This window comes from Ixodes scapularis, unplaced genomic scaffold (genome assembly GCF_016920785.2).
Source record: "Ixodes scapularis isolate PalLabHiFi unplaced genomic scaffold, ASM1692078v2 PGA_scaffold7__128_contigs__length_106722199, whole genome shotgun sequence".
Classification (NCBI taxonomy): Eukaryota; Metazoa; Arthropoda; class Arachnida; order Ixodida; family Ixodidae; genus Ixodes; species Ixodes scapularis.
Window position 1 is genome coordinate 21610293 of NW_024609882.1, and position 23350 is coordinate 21633642.

Here is a 23350-nt window from a genome sequence, read left to right on the forward strand (position 1 = left end):
AGTCGCGTTTTTTTTTTTTCCCCGCGCATGCGCACACGTGCTTCATCTCTTCAGCCATTTCGTTACTCGAGCAATGGCGTCAGCGGTATGCTGTCGGGCGGCGATGTTTCCCACCAACGTGCACTGAAGTTCTTGCCCCAGCTCGGTTCTTCGGTGCTCGCCCTCGTCGTGAATGTGATCGCTGACGCACTCGAGGCACCATGATTTTCAGTTCGAGCGACGTGCTGACCCCCCAGCAGCTGAAGCGGCTCTCTGAGCACCGCTACAGCTGCTCCGGTTCTTCGTTCGTGGACCCATTCATGCAGCCTTTCTGGAACTGGGTGACGACCAAGTGTCCGCTGTGGCTTGCGCCCAACCTCATGACCATCACAGGACTCGCCGTGAACATTGCCACATCACTGCTGCTCGTTTGCTACAGCCCGACCGCGACGCAAGAGGTGAGAGCGGCGAAGCCAGTGTGCATCACTAAATTTGCTAAGCGGTTTGAACTTCTCGAGTATTTATTACTGTAATAGCTTGTTCCAGGTAAACAATGCGTGGGAAAAGCTACGGGTGGGGCAATAGAGCGCTACACGCCTACTTTGAGACGTCGGCGGTCGCTCTTGGCTTCCCCGTGTCAATCGTTGGCACTTGACACAAGAATCACGCGATATGGGTCGCGGCGACTGCTCTCCATTCAATCGTAACCTTGAAAACGGACTCGGCGACACTTGCCTGGAGGGGTTTTCAGCGGCCACCCGCTATTTCGCGTGGGTTAACGTGCGCTGTCCCAGGATTGCAACATCTCCTTCGCCAAGTAGGGCTCAAGCTCTCCCGCGGTCCGCCCGCCCGTAGTGGCAAAACAACATATCAAACCCAAAACTGCTGCCGCAACTAAAATAAAAAATGCAGGTTGCGGAAGGTTTTTCTTTTTGTTGCTGTTGCGCGGGTGTGGTTGTTTTGTTATTGTCGCAGTTACCGTTAGTCGGAGGTAAACTCGAGCTCGAATGTCGTGGCGTGGCCTGCACTGATGCCGGAAACGGAGAAAGCAACAGCTGACTCCATCGGCGTGGCGTGATCTGTACCGCTATCGTTCGTAACTACTCCACTGTATTTGTTTCCCCATTTTCTTTTTTTTCGGACTCAATCGTCGTAACACATAATCTCGATACTAGAACGCTGTGGAGTAAATAATAGAAATTACTTAGAATTAAAAGCCAGAATGAGGTACAATCGTGAGGGAAGCTCCCTTCGTGTCGGTGGCATGACTCCGATCTCGTTATCTCGTCGACCGCGTCGAGTGTGTGTGTTTGTACAGCGCATGCGTGTTTCACCCACAGTACGCTTCCTTACCTCAGCGCTTTTCTCTCTTCTTTTATAGTTCTACTTTATTTGTTAAAGGCGGCAGGAAGTAAATGATATCAGTAATGTTCTCAGAAAAGACAGACAGGAGATAAGCTTTCTTGAAGCCGGGAGGTGTGTGTGCAACGTGCACGTGTGCTAAGAGGCCGAGATAGGCTGGCCAGTATCTCTTTTAGCCGAGTAACCCGATGTCGAGGGTTGTAGCACAGCTTCGAAAGGTTTCTCCGACAGAAAAAAAAGATAAAATAATGCACTGCGCTCGCGGTATGCGTTGATAGTGAAGGAGTATGTCGTTAGAAAGCATCGGAGTTCAGTTTAGAGCACACTGGATATGTTTTTCATTGCTTGCTGTAGAGTATGTTGCTCGGGTTTCTATTAATTTACATTATACAGGTTTCTTGAAGACAGTGCGAAATCACAGGCAAGCTGGCGTATTATTTTGCCCATGAAAAAGTTGTGCGTGCTTGACCTTTTTTTTTTCTTTTACCAGTTTGAGGTGAACCACGAATTAAGCTACCCTTTAATAAGTGACGGCACTTGGCCATTTTTGTCTCCATGATCAATGTTGCCAGTTATCCGAAGCTTTATTCGTAATCGAAATAAACACTTTTTATCCAGGAAGGTTAAAACAGTCGGCAACAGGGCAAACATTATCACCCTTAGTTCAGAGCAGACACTCTTGACGTTTGCTGTACACTAAGCACCAACATGACGGTACCCACATGACGATTGGGGAACGGAGTGGCGATACTCTAAGCATAGCTTATATGTAGTGGCTCTAGGGTGAATTACAGATGTTTCCTGACATGGAAGTGGTTTCACAGGAGAGGCCAAACAAATGAACCAGAAAGAATGTTGTTTGTGTTTCTCAGGTCCAAAGTTTTATGTGTGTAAACTACAGCATGTCCCGTGGTGCTGTAGTTTAGTGCTAGTGCTGAAACTTTGCCATCCGGTTCGAACATTACATTTAAACAGAGTGAGCATTCGGCGATGCTTAGTTCAATTTTGCAATAATAAAAACACCTTTTTTTTTCTTCTTTTTTTATTCTTTCTAGGGGGGTGGGGAGGAAACATGCTGTAGTCTTTTTTTTTTTTTTGTTAGAAACACGATTTTGGTGGTGTGAAACTTATATTGCATAAGGTAAGCACTCGGCAGCAAGGCCATTACAATGACAGCTGATGTAACATCAGTACATGCCACGTATGCTAGCTGCAAGCATGAAACATGTTTCCACAAGGCAGTAGTTCCATAAAGGTAGACTGTCAGCACAAACAAACTAAGTTTTTCTCTGAGAATTAAAAGGCTGCAATGAAAACTACTAGTGAATTGGAGGGTGCTCGTTCAGCACACTAACGGAACTGGTAGAATTTATTGTTTGTCAGTACTGTGTCTTAGTAAGTTGCCGAAAAATCCCAATGTTGTGTTTATGCCAGCTGTGTCGTGCAGCGTACATCAAATATACTGTGGAGCTGTCTTGGTAATGCAGCTGTGACCCTGAGATGCCCCACTTTACTGAGACTAAAGCATTTGTATTGGATCAAATTATTGTTTGTTGAGGTGATGAATAGAGACAATGTTCTTTGAAGGAACCTACCTCATCTCAGTTTTATTTGTTTGTGTATGTATTCATGGAAGGTGACAATAACACATCCGAGCGTTAGCTTGTAATGTGGAGCTTTTGTTTGAAAGGAAACTAGGTATTTTCCTCTCTTTCGTAGCACAATAGGAGGTAAGGATTCTTTAGGCAGAGAAAGCACTTTGTATTAATTTCTTTGTATGCCATGGTATTTCTGGCATTTCCTTCATGTGATCTTTCTTCTCCTTTGAGCTGGATTGAGTGAAAAATCACATTTCCAGTTTGTTTTTAATTTTTTTCACTTAGGGTTTAAGATGAACCCTGAACTATTTTGAAAAGGCTGCAATGCCACCAGTGAGGGGCAGAGAATTCTTTGAATATTGAGGCTGCTTTCAGTCTTAGCAAAAAACTGTGTCTTGCTTGCTTACTGGTCAGTGTATCTTACAAGACCTGCTTTTAACAACATATACATCCTAAGCACTTCCACTAGTTCTCGATTTTCACACAAGTTCAGAAGTATTGTTTTCAATTAAACCCAGGCGGCTGCGGCCTCTTAGATTTTATTCTCACACATGTAGACGCCTGCTGCAAATATTTTAGCTGGAATTTCATGCCACAGCTAGACTATATTGAAGTCGAGTGCCGAATCTCCAAATACCTTTGAAAATCGAAACTTAAAAAGTTAATTAAAACAATTTAGTTAATTAGCTCAGTGATTCTCAAACGGGGGTCCGCGGATCCTTTGGGGTCCGCTAAGACATTCTAGGGGTCCTCAAAGCCCTGCCTCATCACTAAAGCTTGGCAATAAAAGTTGTCTTTGTTCAGATCGAGAAGAAATGTTTCAGTTTTCGGGTGCATTTTCTAGTGTGTGTGTCCATAAGAGAAGTCTACTTCACACTAGCTCTTAGTTATATCCAATGATTAAATTATTGTTATATTTAACCTATACCTTTCCCCTCCCTTCACCACGAACGGGGTCCTCCATATCCGCCGATCCACAAGGGCTCCGCGAAACGTCAATGATTGAGAATCGCTGAATTAGCTAACTGATTAACAATATTTGCCTCTTTTCCAGTGGCTGCCCCTGCCACCAATTTGGCCACAGAGCTAAAAAAGCCTAATGCAAATTCCCTCTTTTTTTCTTCTTTTAATACCGGACAGGCTAAAAGAAACGGCCAGCATGCGCAAGTCTGGGCAGCGTGCCGTCACGTTACGCCACGACTCGACATCCAACTTTACTGGGGGGATCGGTGGTCGAGTGGGCTGAAGCGCACACCCAGCTCGACGCGCGTGGAGCGAAAGCTCACGCTGCAGAACCGAGGGATCCTGGGTTCGAGCCCCACCCCTGCCCGTTTCGATCTGGATGAGCATCGTACCGGCGTGAGGTCGTGTATCACTACTGCGTGGTGCACGTTAAAGACCCCAGGCTAGCGGTTGTACTGCACTGGCTAAATTGCTCATCTACAGTTTAAACCAGTGTCGCCCCTACTGGCAGACCAACCTTACGCTGTATAAATCACTCAAACGTCCAATTTGACTTTTTTTGACCCAACTTTACTGTCACGTGACTTAACAACGAGTCACGTGACTTAACACGAGCTTGTGCGGCCTGATGCACGTCACGGGGTCGCACAACCACGTCGCCCACATGACTGATGGTGGCGTCCTGCTAAATTCATCCGATGACGGCGTGGTATTGCTACAGCGACACCACTTCTACGCAAACCCACACCTAAAAATTGGGTCAACGCATTAGTAGGCACGTCTGAACTAGTGGTAACCCAAATTACGAGTCACAATATATATATATATTTTTTGTGAAGCTATTGGGTTTTTAAATTTGGTCTGCGAGGTTCTACTGGCAACAATGTGTACGGGTCGTCAAGTGTTGTAATACGAGGGGGGGGGGGGGGGGGGCGGCGGCGGGCAGAACAGCTTGTTCCCAAAAGGTTACAAGAAGTTTGATGGTGTGGAACGAATGCTGGGGAAACTCGCACTAGCAAAACAACAAATTTGAGCTCGCGATATACCGTGTTTCTTCTTCTGCCTGCTTGACTCGCAGGTTATACAACATGCAATGTCATCCCGCGGGAAAGCGCAAGAATATTTTTACGCCGCTTTTTGCTTAACCTTTATCTTTTGTTTTCTCAAGAACTATCTCGAATCTAGAGATAATAAACTGTGTCTTGAAAAGAGCAAAGGCCGGGCGTTCCAAAGAAATGTGTTTAGATGTGGTAGCTCGAAAAGTCTTTTTAAATGCATTCCGCATCAATGAGTCACTGTGGTGGCCTATCCAGGTCCCCCGGTGGGCGTTCCTGCTGTGCGCGCTGGGGCTCTTCGTGTACCAGACGTTAGATGCGTGCGACGGAAAGCAGGCGCGGAGGACGGGCACAAGCAGCCCCCTTGGGGAGCTCTTTGACCACGGCTGCGACTCCATCTCCACAGGTAGGCCACATTTCTTTTCTGCGGACGCGGACGTCGTGCGCTCTTGGGTGTTGGGAAGTGGCGTACGTTGTAGTCGCCACCGAGGTGGGGACGGCAGTGGGGAGCTTCGGCTCTCCCGCCTCTAGAGCGAGCTTTCCGACCTTCGACAACACCTCAATGTCTCGTGCACCTTGAGCGCGCAGCCTAGGCGTGCGCGGCAGAAGGCGTGGAGTGCGTCTGGAGGCTGGACGTCCGAAAGACGTGCCCCGTCGTTCTCGTTCTGTAGGTTACCATAGTAGGTGCGGGAATAGAAACAAAGGTTGTGGTCACGTTTGGTTCTTCTGTTTGATCGCGCTTGGTTATGCTTAGGGTTCCATGTTTTCGGAGTGTATTTTTCATCAAATTCAGAGGGTGTTTTTCGGAGTTTATTTTTTTGCCAAGAATTTGGAGCTTATTTTTGTTTGATTCCCAATTCTCCGAAATTCAGAGTTTAATTTCGCAGTGTTTCCTATTAAAAATAAATAAATAATATCCGGGTGCAAACGTATGCTAGACAAAAGAAAAAAAAATGTACTTGTATCAATTTATATTTTTTCCAGTTGGATTTGGTGTTGGTGCCATTACTACTGGCAATACTAATTTGTCCTACGGCAAAAGTTGCACACAAGTGTTGCTTCGATAAATGTGGATACTTTAAAATCAAGAAACTCTTAGAGGTAGTCGCTGGGACGCTTGTATTCATTCCATACTATTCCATCAATTCCATTTCCTTTCTAGCAAAAACATTTCACATTGTCCTCCTTTCATTTGTAACATCCACACACGAGATAAGAGTACGGAAAAAGATGCGTCTTATATCCAGATGAATGTGGCAGGTTTTCCTCTGACTTATGAAGTGTACAGCGACTCTTTGATGACAGACACACTCAGATTGTCATTGGCAGAAAAATAAAATAAAGGTCGGCACGGTTGCCACCATTCACGCGCAAAGCCACGCATGCTCGTCGGGAGGTTGCGGTGTGATCCTTGTCTGACCGTCGCTTCAGCCGTTGTCCGCCGTTCTCCACCCAGTGTTTGTGGCCCTGGCGGTGTGTATAGCGGTGAAGCTGGGCTACTACCCGTCCTGGATGTTCTTCCAGTGCTTCGTGGCCATTGCACTCTTTTACTGCGCCCATTGGCAGACGTACGTCTCTGGAAGCCTCCGCTTCGGAAAGTAAGCATTCCTTTTCTTTTGTCCGGTGCCGTCACGGCGTGCGGAATGCATCTCTGATCGGTGTGCGTAGCATTTAAACGCCTATGCGTCTAAGTGTCCCTGTAAAAGCAGCAATATTTGGTGCAAGGGCCCAAAGAAACACTGCCGATGCCAGAGGTCGGTCGTCGAAGCGACGACGGAGCAGATGAACTGGCATAGGTACGGCACGTCTCCGACCAGTGACATACCACACATCAAAAGTGGTCCCGAGCTGGGAACAAATGACGTCGCAGAAGCTGGAGTGTCGTGTTGTCGGATGTCGCGGTTCGGGTGGTCGGTGTCGAAGTCCCAATAAAAAGTATGAGCGAACGCGAGTGTCGAGGTCGTCGCATAGTCCCAGCCCCTGGCTGCCGAAGCCTCCGTGGGCTGTCAAGCTGGAGAGGGACTGGCACCAGAACAGGTATCTGTCCCATCCACCATTGTGGCTGTGACACTGCCGTTGAAAAAAAAAGGCTAGTTTTAGATTTTGTGACGTGCGAAACTTGTCGCAGCGAGGGGCGACGAACCGGAGAGACTGTCCTTCCCAGTCGGCAATGTTAGCTTATCTCCCACCATGACTAAGTAACACCATTTCTGCCGAGGTCACCTTGGGCCAGGGCCCTGCAATACCTAGAATTAAGCTAACTTTTGGTGTTTCTAAAGAAAAAAAAAGAAAAAGTACCAAAAATAGGGGGAAGGTCATCTCTCGGAATATTACGGTAGTTTGTTTTACTTTATTTGCAAGTGAAAGAGATGCTTCAAGCATGAGCATGTTGCCTCGCACTGCATGAGCCCGCTTGCTGAGTAGGGATGCTGAAAGCCAGGTGCTTGCTCTCATAGCTTCTGCTACACTCGCATTTACAAATATGGAAAATCTTTTTCAATTCCTCCTTTCCATTCGAGCAAGAGGGAGACCCTCCTCTCTGCGGGGAGTAGTCCAGAGACTCGCTCCTTTGGGGAGAGGAGGGTAGAAAAGTGTGAGAGGTAGTGAAGGGGGGAAGGAAAGTGGGAACCGGATTTTGTCCCGGCAGAAGACTATCCTGTTAGGCGAAATGGAGTATAGGCAGAAATTGAGCGGGCAAAACTAAGACGTCGTACCATGTTAATGTGATACGTTAGGCACCACTGTAGCGGTATATTTGCTGTATGCTTCAAGTTTCAGTAACCTTGGCCAACGTGCTCTTTGGAATTCCACGCAGGTTTGACGTAACGGAGGCGCAGTTTTCCGTGATGATCATTCATTTGGTATCTGCCATCTTTGGGCCTGGAGTTTGGGCAACACGGGTAAGCTTTTTGCGCGTGTGTGCACTTTTGGTGTCAGTTTTATCTTGGTGGAGTTTACTTTTTTTGTGCAAAGCTCTTGCATTTTTTTTAGTTTGTGCTAGCTTTTTGTTTTGTTTAAGACCACATAGTTTTCTGGGTTCTTTTTCTTTTCATTTTAATATTTTAGAAATTAAAAATGATTACTAGAACTTGTACAAGATATCGTAAGATACCAACCATGTTCCCATGTAACAGTAAGTGTCCAGCCACTACTTTTGAAACATTTTAAATGTAGGTAAAGGACATACAAAGTGCCCACTCCAGCAAAGTTCTGAGGCCAGCAAGCTAACCAAAGTGCTTGTTTGTGTTGGCTGGTCTTCCAAGAAGCCAGCTTTATGCACGTGCACCAGTGCAAGGCAGTGGAGCTTTCTGCACGTGCACTAGTGTGAAACGGTGAAGCTTGACATGAGAGCACCAGCACAAATAAGGTTTGACGAGGGCAGTACGGCTTCTTTCTAAATTTGTTGGTTTCACCAGACCCTTATTCTGCTTCTCTATAGTTCCATTAGGTCAAACATCCTATCTCATGCCCTTTATGCTTTTCTGCTCTTGGAGTTAGAAAGCATCCATACCTATATTTTTGTGCTTAGTTTAAACTTTTGTTTGGGTGCCTGATCGGCATATTGTGGTATGTTCAAGTGCAGTCTGATCTTTGATAATTTCACGATTCTTTCTGAAGGTATCTAGTGAAAACAATCTCTAGAATCTCTTTGAGACGGTGACCATCTATGACTATATTTGTCGGGTACCAGATTATGCTGATATTTTATGTATAGTGCGGATAAAAAAAGTATCCTTTGGTCTATTTCCCAACCTGCTGCCCTACCAAGATGTCCATGACCATAGTTGTCTGAAATAATATTGACTGTTTATTTGAGGATTGCAAGTGTAAAACATATTATATTCTTCGTAATACAGAAGGGTTTAAGAAATGATGTGGGAGTGGTATCTATGTGTTTCAAAGCTTCCACAGATGGGATGGGACTCTGTTTCATGTCCATGTAGGAGTCTGAGCGCTGCTATTGAAAGCGATTGACATGATACCGTGTCTTTATTGATCCCATCTTGTTTGTCTCCTCTCCAGTAGCTCACGGTGCACTAAAATTGAAAAATGTCCTACTTATAACAATATTTTTTCTAGCTCCTCTGTTTTTTGGCATTGTGCATTGTCTCGGTCAGGACGGCAGTTCCGCGTCGCTTCAGCTTAAGACACGCCGACACGTCCCGACTCGACCAAGGATTCGCCCACAGGACTTCTTTCCGGCTGGGTCGTCTGCCTTTCGGAGAGCGCGTTCGGTCTAAATACCGCCCTCCCGCAGATGCCCCCGTTGGGTCTCCCGCTCAAGTTCCTGCCCCTGATTTTGGGCGTGTCCGCAGCTGCGGTCGCCCTCTGCAGCTACGTCGGCATCATCTTCACCGGCGGCGTGGGCAAGAACGGCTCGTCCGTGGCCGTAAGTGGCCCTCGTCCCAGCGCCCTCGGATCCACGCCGGCAGAGCGTCAAAAGTCGGAAGAGTCGCCGCGTCGCGACGCCGCAGCCGCCACACTAAACGCCGCCGGACGTCTTCCGTAATCCCGACGTTAACACGCCCTGCTTCATCTGCTGCCCTTTCGTTTTTTGACACCCCCGTCTGCTGAGTCTCCGGTCTGACTTCGTTGTCTGTGAGGGACGTCTTCGGCGGCTCTCGTCGGCGTCGTCCGTCGTCTCCACTCACATTTTTTAATCCTTGTCCACTGGTCTGTCGGCGTTTCGTAGGTGAGGCCTTTGCATGCTAGAGGTTGTGGGACTCCACGAGTGCCTCGGGTCCGTCAGGTCTTCTCGGAACGGTGCCGCTGTGGATTGACTTCCGGCTCTGGAATGGATGGGCAGATTGGCGTCGTCATTTAGGTGGAAGCCTGTCTGCTTTCGACCCGTTGAGAGCCAGAAGTGGACCATGTGCCACCGATCTGACTTTTTTACATGCGTGTGGTAGCGACACTTTCTTGATAAGAAAGCCAGAGCGCTGGATATTTTATGCCTACGGGAGGTCAGCACGGGGCACAGGTTAGACTCTGGGACTTTTTAAGAATGCCAAATAATGAATTGCACATCAAGGAGCGTGATCATAATAGTCCTCACCCCGCGTCTCTTGCGCTCTTAGTAATCATAGGTGCTATTGGAAATCCAGCACTCTGGCATTGTTATTTAAAAAGTGTTGATGACATCCCGACCTGCCAAACTAACCCTCGCACCCTTCTCTTCTTTTCCTCTGCTTCCTCTCTCAACTACACACATGCGCTTCCGGCCCCGCTTGGATCGAACAAACGAAAATACGGCAGCTGCCCATGCTGAATGTGGAGCTGAGGCTGGTCCCAGTGGCGGTGGCGCTGTCGGTGTCCCTCATCATGTGCTACACGGACATCGCCGTCATTCTCTCGGGCGGGGTCGGGAAAAACGGGTCGACGGTTGCCGTAAGTCGTGGCGCATTGTTCGCTCGGGACGTCGCGGGGAGGCCCCTTGCGGGAAACGCAGCTCATGGGGACAAAGGCAACGTGGCCCGTTGGCCGGCACCTTATCTCGGCAACCATTTTTTTTAGAGCAATAAAAGCGAAGTTGTTTATCGGGTGTCCCCTAGAAAAATGTACCGTGTTCTCCGAAAAAAACTTACCGTGTTTCTTTCACTGTAAAGAAAAACTCTGCACCGCCAAACACTTTCAGAAGTTTTGGAGCTTGCCTTTGTCTCGTTAAAAAGATACAATCAGTTTTCGAAAATTTTCAGTTGGAGAAAGAATGGCCGACGAAGAGCACGAATACATGGAGATGAGTGGCGTCGGCTACCGGGAAACGACCCCATTTTCTCTCAGAAAGTTTGAGATAATAGCTCGTAACTTCTTAATGAGGTACTAATAATAAATTCTGAAAGCTTGGCGTCTGGTCCTAGTTGCTAGCATGACATTTAGGTGGAGCCTGTGCGTTTGGGGATGCATAGTTTGTTTTTGCAATGAAAGAAATATTGCACACTTTTTTTGGGGGGTGGGGAAAGGAGTGATGGGTGACACGCCGTGCATGCCACAGGGCTGCTGTATGCTTAAAGTGCGGGAAATTAGGGCTTGTGTAGTTTCTGACGACTTCGAAACGGCAGGACATTGTAATTGCTCTACGCAAGTTTAAGAACTGGTTTTCGTAATCGTTTTCCGCTCCGATGACCCACGCTTTTCCGGGTGCTAGCAGTCTCGCAAGCGTGCATTCCTCTTCATGTGAATGGGTGGAATAGGTATCAGATTATTTGCAGCATGACTGCTTTGGCTCACTGAGTCCATATTTCGGTCTCTTGCTTTGTGAACTAGTGCAATCTCTTGCGGTTTAAAGGTTGCCAGTGATTATAAGTTAAGCTATTTTTTGTGGCGATGTTAAATGTATTGTAATATTCGCTTGAACGATGGTGCTATGTCTGTGAGCTGGGTTTCCTGCATCAACCTCTGGTGTATTTGTTGTGCAGCTGTTGTTTCCTCTAACACACAACTCTTGATGTGATTGCATGTGGAGTTCTTATGTTTACATACAGATGCATGAATCTTGTAAGAACTAATGGTTATGGTTAATTTTCATCTAATGCAACAGAGCTATATTAAATGAAAACTTGGTTAGTGTTAGCACAGCTTGCACTAATGTAACCCCAGTAATTAGTGCACTTAGGGTTATAGCTAGCATAATTGTATATATGAGCAAGCCCATTTTTTTCTGTAACTGGTAACAGCAGTGTTTGAAGTAATTAACTTTTTACCAGTACACAAACCTGAGGATCAAGATTATGAACATTGTTTAAAACTAATGTCACGTATTGCAGATACTTGTTCTGTAAAAATTAAGCTTAATACATTTTAGGACTTCCATTACATTAAGACCATGTCACTGTTCCCTGTTTATCCCCTTAATTCTTTTGTCCTTCGAGAGGAGCGGTCTGCTCCAGAAGTGAAGCAAGCATTAAAGAAATCTTGCAGATGAGTGACAGCTACTAACTAGGCTTGACAAATAATTTATGAAGAAAGAGAAAAAAATGCAGGCAAGCTGGTGAACGATATTCATAGTAAACTCAAAACAGGAATAATAATAATATTAATAAGAAAAAAAAAGTTTTAGCTTTTCTAGCTGTGTTCTAGACTTCATTGTTCTGTCTGTTTTTTTAAATTGTTCCTCTGTCTCGTGTTTACTATAATCTCTAAATAAAAAAAAATATATACATATTTTTAATTTAATTTATTTATTTATTTAACAAATTTTTCATGGTCTCGCAGAAATGCACGTCAGCCTTTCCAATTCGTAGGCAAACATCAATTTTTGTTTGCAACTTTTTCATTCTATCTACGCAGACTCTTAAAGCCATATGTGACAAATGCACCAGGGGGACACACATCTGCAAGACATTCCCTTCCCTCGAACAGTGTACCCCTGCAATTCAAATCCATTCTTAATCTTGCCTGGCTCCTGGAGCCACGAGGCACATAAAATCAGACACTCGAGCAATGGCAACGTTTTCCGTGACCCGGCTAGTCGGGCAATTGTTCCCGTCCGAAGCGTATAGGCCGTTAACGGTTTGACGTCACATCGGCAGGGCACGAGCGTGCTCTCCCCCAGCATCCCCATCGCCCTGGTGGTGGTGCCGGCCTTCATCATCTATCAGAAGTCGACGACCAGCATCTACGAGAACCACCCGTGTCTCTACATCATCGCCTTCGGCATGGTGGCGGCCAAGGTCACCAACAGGCTGGTGGTGCGTGCCCCCTCCTCCTCCTGCTTAGGCTGTGAACGTACAGTCGCCATTGTTTTTCACATACCGCTTTAAAGCAGGGGCAGCGGGCCGAATCTCGGCAAAGCGGAGACTGAGCGGACCGGACTTAGAAACAGAAATAATCTATAAAAATAAGTCTAAAAAAAAAAAGCCTACTAAAAGTGAGATGCAAAGATGCTCTCTTAATTCAGGCACACGTGACATAAGTCTGCTCGAGCCCCCCTCTCGATAAGATTTCGTGTGTCCAACATTGCTTGCCGCGATGCAAACGTTTACATTAAAACTCTTAACTGAAAGTCTTAAAGCATTTCGGAGGTGGTCGTCTGTCGTTCGCAAGACTTATGTTTGGCTCCACGGTCTTCGTCTTTAAAAAGTATGTTCGCAGATATATGCGCGCCGTAGAAAACACTTCGTTTGAGGCTGTCGCGAAATTTGTAGGTTTGAAAACTTTAATTCAGGGAGTTAGGCAGAAAACTTGACGAAGTCGTTCGCTGCAAATGCATTTGCCGATTGTTTTCTGTTTGAGAACCAGCTGATCAGCAAACTCTCATCTGGCAAATCTCTCGAACTTGTTCGGGGTTAAAACATAGATTATAGCGGGTTTGCAACCAAACATACCCCTGGAAGAGGGCTTTTCTTGGGGGCCAGGGTCATTTTTGATGGCATGCGGGGGGCTGCGCAATATTGCCTCATGTGCCGGATGGGGCCCGTGGGCCGCCGATTGCAGACTGCTGCTTTAAAAACCCGAGGGATCCCTGTATGGGTAAAATGGAAAATAGATGCCGACATCTTGTTTGGGCTAAATGTAAAGCTCTCTGCAGTACTTGCATCCAAGACAAACAGTGACTGGTTTGGATTACGACCGGTGCGGCTCTTACTAAGATGCAACATTGGCAATACACTGTAGTTGCTAGATCCTGCGATAGCGCTAGTGACTTTATCATACAATCAACAATGGTTAAGCTTCTAGTTTCTCCTATACAGATATCGTAAAATACCGGGCAAGCGCCCACTCAAACTTTGGAGATAATTGCTTAAAAATGGGGTATGGGCGCTTGTCCGGTCATCCGTTTTTACATATAAATGTACTGTGCGTATTTTCTCAGATCTTACAAATTTGGGAATGGGCGCTTAGCGTGGAATGGGCGGATGCACGGCATTCTACGGTAGGCGCATAACTGCATCGGTGTTGCTTGTTTGATTATGACAAATCGGAGCGGTCGAAGCGAGGGAATATCACTTTCCCAGACAATATGCCGAGTCAAGTCGGCTTATAAGGTGGAAGTCGGTTGGGCATAATAATGTTTCTTTCCTTCTTTTTTTTTTTCGTCCGGATTTACACAGGTGGCTCACATGTGTCGAAGTGAGATGGACTACATGGACTCGATACTGATTGGTCCGGGTATGCTCTTTCTCAACCAGTACTTCAACACCTTCATCAACGAGTATGTCATCCTCTGGATATGTCTGGTGAGTGCTGCAACAAAGAAAGCTGGATTCCTGCTTCGTACACAGCCTCTCTGTAATGAGGACTGATCTAGTAAAACTGTGCATCTTAATGTTTCTTGAAAAAGAAAAACGAAATGTCTGCTATTTTATTATACAGGTACTGTATTGTTGGTATAACCTAACAGTGCTGTGGTATAACCTAACATCGTCCAAATCAGAGTATTCTCTTCACTTTGAAGACTGATGTAGGAAAACTATTTATCCAGAAGCGAAGCAAAGTTATGGTCAATTTGAGACAATGGCATGAAGAGTTAAGGTGCTTGTGTTGTCAATGGCGTTAATGTAAAAGTGAACATCGTCTACATTAAAGTTTCGAGCGCAGTTAGAACGGCTTCAGACGTCGGGTGCCGTAACTCTTAATGAACTACATTTGCAAAGGGTGGTTGCGTATCGCAAGGTTGCACAGAGGCACGTCCAAATGTAGTTGGCATTATGCACATTCCAGAACTACACATTCGTGAAAGGAATGCATTGTGGTGTGACGTAGCAGGGTAAAGGCTCGTTCACACAGTCACATTTGGCCGAGTCGAGACTGCTTGCATTGAGCTGTTACCATGGCGACCGTTAGGACGAGCCAATGGGGAGGTGCTGTGCAGCACGACGCAACATAGTCGCCGCAGCTGCGTGAATGAGTCTTAATGCAGTGCCGTGGCACAGCGGTGCTGTGCAGCAGTGTGATGCGGCAATGTGCTTTCCCATCTCGTCGCGTGCAGGTCTACTCCGCGGCGGACCTGCTCCACTACTGCACGATAGTGTGCAACCAGATCTGCGGACACCTGCAGATCCCCCTGCTGCGAATTGCGCCAAAGTTTCCCCCCAGCCTGGTGGACCGATCCCCTCCAAACCCGTCGCCTGGTCAGTCGGCTTGACTACTTGGTTGCGGGACTCAGTGCATCTGCGCTTCTATGCGCACGTCGATTAGCGTACAAATCGAGACATACCATATTTTTGGCCTGCAAGTTGCACTCCCCTACAAACGACCGTTTTCGCAACAAATTTCGTAAAGTTGCAATTCTACATTTTGTACGGTCGGCACATCGAAGCTGCATCGGTGAGCTCGCATATACGTATTGCGATCTCAATATATACTCGCAGGCAGGAGTCAGTTCTAACATTTGTCGACGATTCGAACGAGGAACATAACCCTTGCAGCAAATTTGTGCAGTTAAGGTCGATACTCTGATGAAATCGATGCATACAAGTTGCGCCGTTGCATAACACGTGCCAATATAAATTTGATTAAAAAAAATGAGACTTGTACGTTGGAAAACCCGCTAAATATTTCTGCATCTCGAAATGGTTCACTCTCTAAAGGCTAGTTCACATATTTTGCGTTCAAGCGCAATCGACTGCATCGCAACCGTTTGCGACATCTTACGAGAGGACCGTGTGGCGTCGTCTGTCGGCTAGCTGCGGAACGCTTCCGATATACGGATATATTATGCGTCAATCTTTCTCCATACACTCAAAATAATTCCGACAGTTAAAAGTAGCCTGTTTCTCATAGGCAGTCTATTGATTTTATCTCACAGATACTGCGAAACCTTCGGTCTAGTTATGTACAATAATCGGAGGTGTTTCCGGGGCGACCCGGCAGACAGCGCCGGTGTTTTCTCTCGTCTCGGGCTGTCCCGAGTGGTTCCAACGGAGTCAGTCGCACTCTGGAGCAAGTGTGTGGACCAGCCTTAACCCATACCATCGATGCAATGATTGCAGTTGACCAAGTGCGGTGCAGGTTGATGATGCTTTACATTGAGCGGGGCAAAGCCGTGGCGCTGGTTTACCCCATGCGCCATATGACCGTGGTTCGAGAGTGGCAATCCAACCCCAAACAGCTAGCTTAAAAAAAAAAAAAAAACTGCCGCCCACACTTTTGTTACATTGTGTGGTGCCAAAAAGAGAGGTGTTAAATTTTATTACGGCGGAGCTGTTAAGGGCTAGTTTCCCCAGTATTGTGTCCGCGGGCAATCAAATGTCGACACAGAACCCTGGACAGCTACCGGCATCTATGAGCGACGGCGGTAGCCAGACAACCGGCTCGCCGGTTGTCTGGTTCCTGCCGTCGCTCATGAATGGTGGCAACCTTTTCAGCCTTTCCACTCTGGTTTTCACCGGAGTGGAAAGGCTGAATTTCTCTAGACGTTGTCATAGAAATCGTCCTCGGGGATGTCCTAGAAGTCGTCCTAGAAGTCGTCCTTGACGTCGTACCAGAGGCCGTCCTAGGTATCGTCCTCTAGGCGTCGTCCTCAAGGTCGTCCTGGAAGTCGTCCCTGAGGTCTTCCTAAACGTCGTCCTTGAGGTCATCCTAGACGTTGTCCTCCAGGCGTCGTCCTTGAGGTCGTCCTAGACGTCGTCCTCTAGGCATCATTTTGGACGTAAAGAGAACAGCTTTGCTGGTCCTCCATCTTCATGTCAAGTAGAAGAGCTCTACATTTTTTTTTTTTTTTTTCAGGTTTAGAATTTGATTTTGATACAACTATTTGAAGGATAGTGCAGGACTAAGTGTTAGTGGCATGAGAAAAAAAATGTCTCGTTGCTTTTATTGATTATAGTCAGTGATGGGCTAAGAATTTAATAGAAACTCTGCCTCCAGCTCATGCTAGGTGCGTTCCGCCAGGCTCCGCCAGGCTTTGGTGGCACGTGCGACAAAGCGATATCCAAGGCAGAAAGCTCGCGCTGGAGGCGGAGCATCCACTGAATTCTTAACTCGTCACCAACTGTGGCATCTGGTCCAAAGGTTTGCTGTAGCAGGTGCATTGCATTCGCTTCTTGACTGCGTTTGGAGACCAGTGTAAGGAGCATGTGAAAGGCTAAGGCTACAAACTAGAAAACTGTAGGGTGCAACTGCAGACTCTTGGATGAGTGTGAAAGGTCTTCACCCTGCCTCGAGGATGCTGCTCTTTGCCTATCAACTGCAAGCCCTCTCTCTTTTTCTTCTTTTTTTTTTTTTACCTCGGCATTTAATGTGCGTGACAGTATGGCGCAATTTTTTGCAGAGTACAGTGCGGTATAAGGTTTGTTAGCCTCGAAAGAGGTGTCTCCAGTGTTGGGCAAAGTGCTGAAATCCTGTTCCAATGTGGCACATAAAGAATGGTTGCCATCTTTCTTTGTAATGTGTTGGTACGGTGTCTCTATGTTTCAATAAGGCCACTTGCCTGGTATGCTTGTGGTCCCCTCCCCCTCCTAGAATGCTTAGAAGGTGTGCGGCACTTCCACGAAGCTTTCGGTTCCAACCAATTTAGCTTTTGTTTTGCGATGACCGCTATAAAACAGCTGCCCCATTTTTTGGCCTCGAGCCAAATTCTTTCCAGTTTTGTGAAAAAGAAAAGAAAACCGCATGTAATTCGTTAATCATGTTAATTTCCCGGCACATGTTCTTTAAGTTTGGCAGCTATTGCCACAGTACACTATAGTTTTGCGGCTAATTCATTGTGTTCGACTGCAGGTATAGAGGTGCACGGAAGGCCAGGGGCGGATTTAGAGGGGGGGGTCCGGATGTCCTGACCCCCCTCTTGATTTCTGCATGTGTAAAATCTAGGGTGGGAAACGGGAGAGGGGGAAGGGGTTCCTAAACATATGGCACGCTGACCAACAGCTGACCCCCTCCTTAGGAAATTCCTGTATCCGCCTCTGGGGAAGGCCCTGTTCTTTCACCGTTTTCGGCACAACCATAGTGCAGAGAAGACGTACCATCCCCCGCTATTCTTCCAAAGCGTTAGAAATAAGACAGTCGAGCTCAATTTTTCTGTAGTTACTGACAGAATGAGAACGACGAGGCCAACTTCCGAACGCCCGGCCTCCAACATGCGCTCCATACAATTGGCCGTCCCTTGGCCGCACGTGCGCGCTCGAGGCACATGAGACGCCGATGCCTTGTTGAAGGAGGAAAGTTTGCAATGGAGGCAGGATGACTGGACCTTCCTCTCGTCCTCACCTTGTCGGCAGCTATGGTCGAAATTGCAGGTATTCTGCATTCAAAAGAATTAACGAGAGCCAGGATTGATTCGGTGTGTCCCCCCTCACCCCTCCCCTCCCCAAGATTGTGTCATGAGGGGATCGAGGGGGAAATGTTAGGCGGCGCCGACGACACAGAAACGCGATTCGTTGCAAGTGGAGCACGCACGCTGATAGAGCATGGACTCTGTTCATCCCGTGTGAGTGTGTGTTTGTTTTTCCTCTCACGAGTGCCATCTTTAAAAGCCGTTAGTCATTCGTTCGGTGTCCGTCTGTATTCTGTCTCATCGTAGCTTGGCAGACGGTGAAGGCTATGGCCCCGGTGAGCCAATTTGCCGCAGAGAGAGACGTGCGACAAGACCCTGTCCCGCTTTTCTGTGCATTTTAAGTGACGGGCTAATCTCGGAGACGGACAAAACGGACGTTCAAGACACAGAAGAGGGTTTGGATAAGAGAGGAGTTCCTCCTTTCTCTCTTCTCCAATCACCTGGGTTAGGCTCTTGCCCCTGTACCTTTGGTAAGGGCTGTCGCCTGCTTTGCCTCCATCACTCATTCGCCCAAAGGGACCATAGCATTGGCTCTCTGCGATGTTGCGGTGAAACAAAGTATGCCGTTTTCATCAGGTCCATTATCTGCCCCTGCAGAGCCACAAGTTTCGCCGGTCTGCAACATACCTTTACGAAAGAAGGCTCGTAGACAAGCTCACTTGCGAAATAGACTGGCAAAGCTTATTGATTGTTGAGACACTGTCGTAGCTTTTAATGTAGTCCGGGCTAACTAAAAGCTGAGCAGGAGTGGGCTCTGCGTTTACCGGTGGCACCACTGAACGTGCAAACCGTCACCGACATTATTACGCGAAATCACACTAACGACTATGCCAATACTCGGGGGAGAAGGTTGTGTGGCCCTAATTTAGTTCTTTCACGTTTCTAGGTCACTGACATAAAGGGGTGGTAAGTTCGGTTCAATTTGTCTTTTTTTCCCGGGGACTGGCATCACTCACATGCTTACCGTCTCATTTCGAACACACGGTGTCGGGCTGATGCAGCATTATACTGCCGGTGTTTTGTGGTCTGGGTGTGAATGTGAAATGCATTGCTCTGCCTTCTCTTCTTATGCTTTAATTGCGATGGAGCGCTTTTAATTGTCGCACAATTATGTATGTGTTGATGCAGCCTGGGTATACATGCTTGCATGCTATTCTTTCCTGGTTCTTTTTAGGCTAGGTTACAGAAGGAATGTTTACCTAGTGAATAGAATAGCAGTAATTCTTCAGGCAAATGTAACAATTGGTCGAACCATTCTCTTCGTTGCCTCGGATTGTTTGGGGTCTAATGGTTTTGCAGTGGGTTGTCCAAATAGCAAGTCGGGTCAACTTTAAACATTAAATCCAATGTAATGCTTGGAAGTCTCCTCCCCATCCTCCCCCTTGTGGACAAGAAAAGTTTGCTTTGACCTTAGTATAGCTTGAGACGAATAGTTGTTTTTTTATCCCTTGCGTTAGTCCAACGCTTGCGCAAACATTTTAGAAAAGGTGACTTAATAGTTTGAAGAACTGTTAACAAATCATCCTAAAGAGAAAAAAATAAAATAATAATACTCATTGAGATTAAGGGTCTAGCACAAACGTTCAAGGCGAATATGACTGACGTTAGCGGCGGAAGTCTTTCGGTGGCTGGTTAGACACGTCTGGTGACGCTGTTGGCTCGTCAGTTGATCTTTGTGTGTCTGGTGATGGAGACATCGAATCTAGGGTTCAACCGCAGCCGACGCCACAACTGGAAGGAGCCAATCAAGCAGTGCCAAAAGTGCACAGTCACGGCACTCGTCTCTGCTTATTTACCATTCCCGGCTGAACCAGTCGCACACAGCGAACGCCCGGCGATCCCGTGTCTTTTTTCTGCGCACGATTGGTTCGGCTGAAAAGAGAAAGCGCAAGGTGACGACAAGCACGGCGAAGACTCACTTTTTCCGCCGCTCGATTGGCCCCGTCGAATCGTAGCATTGGCTGTGGTCGGATTTAATGCGAATCGGAGTATTGTTGATTCCTCTTTAGTGGCTCTTGGACACGAACAACACGGCAGGCCTTTTTTTTTTTCTTGTTATAGACGTGCGCCGCCCAACATCTCTTCTGCAACCCCACCGCTTGCGCTCTTGACAAGAGAATGGGACGCCACGTTGACACGCATTGTGGCACACCGCATCCGCAGTGCCGCTTCTCGACCCTCGGCAAGGCGGGTTCGGCGGCGGCGAGAGACGACAACGCACCAGACTGCGAAAGTGACCGACGCCACGGAAGATCGAAGAGAGTGTCGTCGACTCTATCGTGAAAGCGAGACGGGCAAACCGTTTGTCGCAGACGTTGACTTTTCATTTCCCTGGCTGTGCAAAACGGACTCAAATTCGTCCCTTTCCGTCCTGATGGGCGGAAAATGTGTCGTACGGTTCAACCTTGCATTTGGCGGAAGAGAGTGAGGGACAGTGCTCAATGTGTGTAGTTTGTGGCCAGTTGCAAAGGTGTTGCAGTTGGTAGACTAGAGACTGTCTGCATTTTCTTTGAAAAGAAAAAAAAAGCAGTTTCATTTATTCTTTTTTTTTTTGTCACTTTATTTGGTTTTTGATGTGATGCAGTAGTGTGTTGACTATAAAACTCTTTCAAAGAGAGCAGAACGAGACTCTGTTCTTGGTTTGAGATTACGCATCAAAAACAAATGCTTTTTTTTGTCTTTTCTTGCTTACGCGTGAATATGTTCTCGTTTCGCAAGACACTTGTGAACCGCAGGTATCTTTGGCGAGACTGCGCCGATACTTGTAAGGGTTGTTTTAGGATTTTACTTCGCGAGGTAAACAAAGTTGTGTCTCCCTCTAGCGAACAGAGGAACAAAACTGTGACAGCATTTGTAGCCGTTTTTTTCTTTTTAGTTTGCCAAAAATAAAGGGAAAGAGGTTAAGATATGCTAGGAGCCTGCATTCCCATGCCACAGTTGTGGAGTAGAAGTGATGGATTGTTTTAACTGTGTGAGAAGTCTGTGGGTAGGGCTGCATAGAGGTTGCCATAGTAAAGAGACCCATCAGTGTGGCAGCGAGTTCAAATGTCATTGTGCCGCTGCCAGGCCCTTGTATATTTTATCACTCTTCGCGTAGCGCGAGTTTTCATTTGTGAAGGCTCTTCGGTGTGTGCCCACCCAGTCAAAGTGTGAGATTTTGTAGGAGAGGAAATAAAAGTCTAAGGTTGTTCCTATCCGGCTCGACTCGTTTCTTTGGTGAAGACACTTAATGTTGATCTGCTCCACACCTTGTAAGCACCCCTTGCTCGAAGGACGCTATCGTGGATTGCGCGCAAAGGCAAGTACAGTTATCATTAGCTCATTTCAATTCCTGCCAGGTTTTGAGCAGAATAGCGCCACCCAAAAGAAGGTTTCGTGGCACCTCTACACTAATCACCGCATCTATTCATAGTTAATGAACGTGGCAATTTTTGTAGCACCTCTATTTGTCTCTCGTTGCTATGAGCAGCATTCTCTCCAACACCGAAAGATCGCCACACTTTCACTTGGGTTACCGATACTGCTGGTACATATAGGTTTACCTTTACTCAAAAAGACTATGTCTTTACCGATGGACGTACCAACCGGGGGGGGGGGCAAGGGGGGCACTTGCCCCCCCAGTTCTCTGAGTGAAAGGGTAAGGCATGGTGTTTTGCCCTTTCTGAAACAGTCGCCACTGAGCAGGGCAAACACAGGCGGGCGGCGCTCATGGGATACCAAGGGCACCGCCCCCCGGCACGGGGGGGGGGGGGGCTCGTTTGCCCTCCCCATTCAAAAACAAGTTGGTATGCCACTGTCTTTACCACATATCCTTAAGAACGTGCTCTCCGTGAAGCAGGACAAAATATAATAATTTAAAAAGTAGCAGCATTTTCTTTTTTTTTTTTACTGCAGCCAGATACGTGCTTAGAGCGCTGAGGCAATCGCCAAAAGACTAGCACAATATGTCGAGTGGGTTGTTCACGAACTGGTGGGTGCAAGAATGTGCACGCACGTTGCCTCCCACGTAGTGGCGCATACCTCCCTTCTGGTATCGCTGCGCTAACGCCCTTTTCTGCGCACAAGCTGCATACCCATTCTACTTCCTCTGTTCTATCGCGTGCAATGCCAGCCCGTTCGCAACACTCATTTTACGCCGCGTTCCACGTCTCGTTTCAGGGGCTGAGGAAGCGTGCGACCTGCTGACCAGCGAGGAGCCTCCGCCCTATGAGGAGGTCCTTCCGGAACCAGAAGCCACCGTCCGCACCTGATCTCCGACTAGCGAATGTCCGCCCCCTACGTCTTCCTTCCCTCGAGCAGAGAAATTTGTCCGCTCTCGCCTCAGATGCGCGTTATTTATGGCCCTCATTACTTTCGGTCTACGGTGTCCGCAACACGTCTCCGACCCGTTGTGTTTACCACGGCCTCGAATGCGGTCACCTGACCTCCCGAGGGCGTTGCAGAAGTGTTTTGCTGTTGCCTGCCTTGGTCCTGGCGGTAGTACAGCAGCAGAGGAGGAGAAATACGGCATGCTCCCATTCTGCTCCGGGTCGCTTTCCAGCTTGACACTCCGCGGAAGCTTTAGAAGCCAGGAGTTGGGATGTCGCGATGACAGTGGCACTCGCCTTCGCTCGTACTTTCTGCCGGATCTTCTACTACCGAATGCCAGGAGTGCGACATCGGACAGCAGGACACCAGCTTGTGCGACGTCATTCGTAGCCACCTCTGGGCCTCTTTTGATGCACAAGGTGGCATGGGGCACCGAACACACCAGCCGGGGACGCGTTGGGGGCACCGTAGTTAAGGGTGCTCTGAATCCGAGATGTTGCCGTGCGCCGCGAGTCTGCGCACGTCTTGTATGTGTTCCTAGGTTCTGTACCTTTAGTTTCGAATGAACGATGCGAGTGCAAGATCTGTATTTGCTTTTTGTGCCAAGAGCCGACTTAGTTTCTTCGGTGGCAGCCCTAGAAGAAGACTAAGCGAGCTGGCGGCGTTACTTTCGTACGGGTTTACGTCTACGGTGTGCTGACCTGCCCCTGAGAATCCGTTCCTCCCGTCTTTGTTGTAGAGCTTTCTCCAGCCCTTTTGTTCTTTGTTCTGGACAGGGTGCCAACTGGAATAAACTGCATTTAGACCACAGTTGTCTGGAATGGTATTGAAGCAACTTTGCACTATTTTTGCCACTGTACAAGCACAAA

General features: G+C 47.4%; 1 protein-coding gene across 4 annotated transcripts; it reads left to right on the forward strand.

Moving 5' to 3' along the window:
• On the forward strand, positions 1 to 23291 carry LOC8053386 (cholinephosphotransferase 1). 4 transcript variants are annotated; one of them, XM_029973574.4, is made up of 9 exons: positions 1 to 437; positions 5216 to 5363; positions 6414 to 6555; positions 7773 to 7857; positions 10214 to 10345; positions 12487 to 12645; positions 14008 to 14133; positions 14886 to 15027; positions 22332 to 23291. In XM_029973574.4, the coding sequence occupies exons 1-9, from the start codon at positions 201 to 203 to the stop codon at positions 22421 to 22423; spliced, it is 1263 nt and encodes a 420-aa protein (XP_029829434.1). In that variant the 5' UTR covers positions 1 to 200; the 3' UTR covers positions 22424 to 23291. The 4 variants fall into 4 exon arrangements, with proteins under 4 accessions (XP_029829434.1, XP_029829436.1, XP_029829435.2 ...); XM_029973576.4 differs by lacking the exon at positions 22332 to 23291 and adding an exon at positions 20235 to 21367; XM_029973575.4 differs by lacking the exon at positions 10214 to 10345 and adding an exon at positions 9216 to 9347 and having other exon boundaries at positions 52 to 437.
• Positions 23292 to 23350: the final 59 nt, after the last annotated feature.